The sequence below is a fragment of the Nicotiana attenuata genome, unplaced genomic scaffold (assembly GCF_001879085.1).
Source record: "Nicotiana attenuata strain UT unplaced genomic scaffold, NIATTr2, whole genome shotgun sequence".
Lineage (NCBI taxonomy): Eukaryota > Viridiplantae > Streptophyta > Magnoliopsida > Solanales > Solanaceae > Nicotiana > Nicotiana attenuata.
Window position 1 is genome coordinate 124 of NW_017673722.1, and position 2,166 is coordinate 2,289.

Below are 2,166 nucleotides of genomic sequence, written 5' to 3' on the forward strand. Positions count from 1 at the left end.
CCTGTACATCATGTATTCAGAACTCATACGTGGGTAACCTCCTAGAAAGAAATGTTTCAAAGTGCGGGTGAACAACAATCTTTTCTCCACCTTTTCAGTAATATATCTCTCATTAACGTTTTTAATCCTCTTATGAGACAACACCTTAAATATGGCAGCATAGAATACCTTTGTTTCAAACTTGCAGCTGCAACTTAGATATTCGCCATTAGGTGTATATTCAAACTGTGAAATACAAATGGATCTCTAGTGTTAAGGCTCCTGAACGAAATAATCAGCGATAATGTAATTCTCCATTCCAGCAATTGCTTGATGGTCTTCAGGGGTGCTGATTTCACAATGGTACAGTTTCCTTAACTGTACTTGAAAAAAATTCAAACACTTCACGAGTATAACATGTTTGAAATTTTTTCCTCCCATGCAAATTCTGATAAACATTTTGGTTCAAAGCACCTTGACCTATATTCAGCTTCCAATTCTTTCTCGAACTTAGCTCTAATGGCTAACTCATATTGCTGAACAAATAGCTTCAAAGTGCTTTGGCGGGTGATGAATCCGTCCAAAGAAAGCATGCATTCCTTCACTTCTTTGTGTGGACAACATCCCAACCTAAAAGTGGTCATTTAGGTATACAGGAACCCATTTCTCCTTCTCCAAATAAAGCTTATAAAACCAATCCCTTCCATCTAAGTTATATTTTTCAATATATTCAGTCCATCGTCTCTCAAACTCAGCAACGTTAATGCTATCAAGGACTAAAGCCTTAAATTCTGCCTTTGCAATCTTAGCATCAACAACTCCGCTTAACTCATAGGCAACTTTGCGAATATGTGCCATATACAAAATCTATGTACCGTATTTGGCATCAGTGCATTGATGGCAGCCTTAATACTATAACTTTGGTCAGTCATGATAGCTAATGGATGAACATTGTTTAGAGCCCCAAGCCATGTAGATAGCACCATTTTGTAACTTGTTATATCCTTACTCGACATAAGAGCACATCCCAAAAGTATGGACTGCCTATGCTGATTGACACCAGCAAATGAAGCAAATGACATATTGTATCGATTCACAAGGTATGTGGTATCAAGGCATATTACATCATGGAACTCCTCATATGCAACCTTAGAGTGTGAATGAACCCATACGACATTACAAAGTCGACCAAAACTATCCACATCTACGGAGTAGTAAAATTCCCTATCTTTTTGCTGCATGTCACTGAAGAACTTGAGTAATGATTGTGCATCCCCTTCTTGCAACTGAAGCTTTCTACTCTTCAAAATATAATTTCTACAGTCCTTTGGTGTACATCCAAGATTTTCGGGGCCACCAGCAAGTACTTCAGCGACTCTTATATTTTTTGAGGGTCTTAAGCCAGCAATATCTTTGGCTGCAAGAGTTCTCTTAAGGGACTTACTAAGCGATCTGTGTCCAGCCATCAATCGCGATAATGCTGGCTCCAATTGATGATTATGCTTTTTAACCACCTTTGAAACACGCCATGAACCATCCTCCTCCAAGATTCCATTTATTCTAGCACGGCAGTTCCTCTTCTTGGTAACATGCTTATTACTTGGTTTCCTAGACCTATCACAACTATATTGCACATACCTAACAATATCACCACCTTTTTTGTTTGATGTTCTTTTGACAATGCAAACCCCGATAATCTTGCATGTTCTTTGTAAAAATCAAACATAACATCCTTACTACTGAACCGCATCCCAGTAATTGGACCAATTACGAGATCTTCTTCATTGAAATCATTAGGCATTTCCCTGTCCTCTCCAACTTCTTCCCCTTCCTCTAAATAATGGCCGTCGTCATCGTCGTCATCATCATCATCATCATCAGCATCATCATCATCATCATCAGCAGCAGCAGCAGCACCATCGTCAACATGATTTTCTCTATAATTGAAGTTGCCGTCTGAATCAATGTCGATCGACTCATCTTCATTCATCAAACTGTCGTCCGAATTCAACCCCAATGATGTGTGTAATGCATTCCTTAGTTGCTCCGACCTAGTTTCTAGGCTGTTATTCGGGTTTAATGGCTCCAAACTAGTTTCTCGGTTAGAATTCATGTTTAGGTTAAGAGAAGGGTGGTGAATTATGTGTTTAGTGAAAGATCTCTTTAGATCAAAACTAGAATCTAGGA

The 2,166-nt window shown here is 38.8% G+C and overlaps 1 protein-coding gene across 1 annotated transcript; it reads right to left on the reverse strand.

Moving 5' to 3' along the window:
* Positions 1-252: 252 nt before the first annotated feature.
* On the reverse strand, positions 253-1,780 carry LOC109217106 (protein FAR-RED IMPAIRED RESPONSE 1-like). The gene is made up of 4 exons (XM_019381337.1): positions 1,668-1,780; positions 855-1,602; positions 634-783; positions 253-357 (listed from the first exon to the last, which is right to left on the reverse strand). Exons 1-4 carry the CDS (start codon positions 1,778-1,780, stop codon positions 253-255), a joined length of 1,116 nt encoding a protein of 371 aa, XP_019236882.1.
* Positions 1,781-2,166: the final 386 nt, after the last annotated feature.